This window comes from Chaetura pelagica, unplaced genomic scaffold (assembly GCF_000747805.2).
Source record: "Chaetura pelagica isolate M959 unplaced genomic scaffold, ChaPel_1.0 scaffold449, whole genome shotgun sequence".
Classification (NCBI taxonomy): Eukaryota; Metazoa; Chordata; class Aves; order Apodiformes; family Apodidae; genus Chaetura; species Chaetura pelagica.
Genome location: NW_009954418.1, coordinates 645581 through 646499, shown reverse-complemented (window position 1 = coordinate 646499; position 919 = coordinate 645581). Strand labels below are relative to the sequence as shown.

Genomic DNA, 919 nt, shown 5'->3' with positions numbered 1-919 from the left:
TGAATGAGAACACAAAGAACAAGAGCTGAAGACAGCATGTCTAAAGCAATAACAGCACTGGCAGGAAACAACTTACCTATGATCACAACAGGCAGTGGCTTGAACCCACTCTTACTTTGGGGTCTGTTTGATAATGCATACATCTTCCTGTCTGGAAGCATTTAGGTCCTGATGTCTACCTGTTTTAAAAAACAAACAAACAAACAAGTTTTTAATGACTTATTTGACAAAACATAGGCTATAGAAAGTCCTACAAACCCAGGTTGATCTAAAATATTATCCTTGCATTGCAGACTATCAAGTTACACTTTCACACTCAGGAGAGACCTGCTTATCTTTTTCTCCTCCTGCTCCCAAAACCAATGGATGATTCCCTGATTATACCGTAAAAAAAGGAGAGGACTCTTATCTCTCTCTTCCAAACACAAATTCCAGGCTCTCCAGAACAGCTGCCAACTTTAGTAACCCTCTGACTACAGTAACTGATGTGTTGCAGCTTGTTAAGGAAAACTTGACTTCTGTACATACTGTGTATAAAAATAATTGCCATAATTATATGAAACTATCCATGAAGGCTTAGTACTTTTTAAAACAACTTGTGCAGTTATGGGTATGCAGAGCAAGCCTCACTCAAGACATCTGCCCAAAGACTGAAAATCTCTTGGCTGCATTTTCAAATATCTGCCATTCCATCACTAAAGAGTTTTTTGAGAAATGTTAGTTTAGTTCTTGACCCTTCTTCCTTAATTTTCTAGAAAACAGTTCTAGTAAGTAAAACAAGTAAATAAAAACAAGTCTTTAAACAAAATATACAACAAATTTCTCATTTTGGGGACTAAGGTGTCATTAGAGTGGAAGCTACAGAGCTCATCTGATGGTGCAGAAACTCAAACAGTGAAACAGTTTTTTGCCATTCCAG

General features: G+C 37.2%; 1 protein-coding gene across 1 annotated transcript in view; it reads right to left on the bottom strand.

The window, feature by feature from the left end:
• Positions 1 to 177, bottom strand: part of OSGIN1 (oxidative stress induced growth inhibitor 1) — a 5951-nt gene extending 5774 nt beyond the window's left edge. The window contains exon 1 of the mRNA XM_010004428.1: positions 77 to 177. Within this exon, the coding sequence (XP_010002730.1) occupies positions 77 to 161 (85 nt within the window). The 5' untranslated portion in view covers positions 162 to 177. The remainder of the gene's footprint in view (positions 1 to 76) is intronic.
• Between the last annotated feature and the right edge of the window lie 742 nt (positions 178 to 919).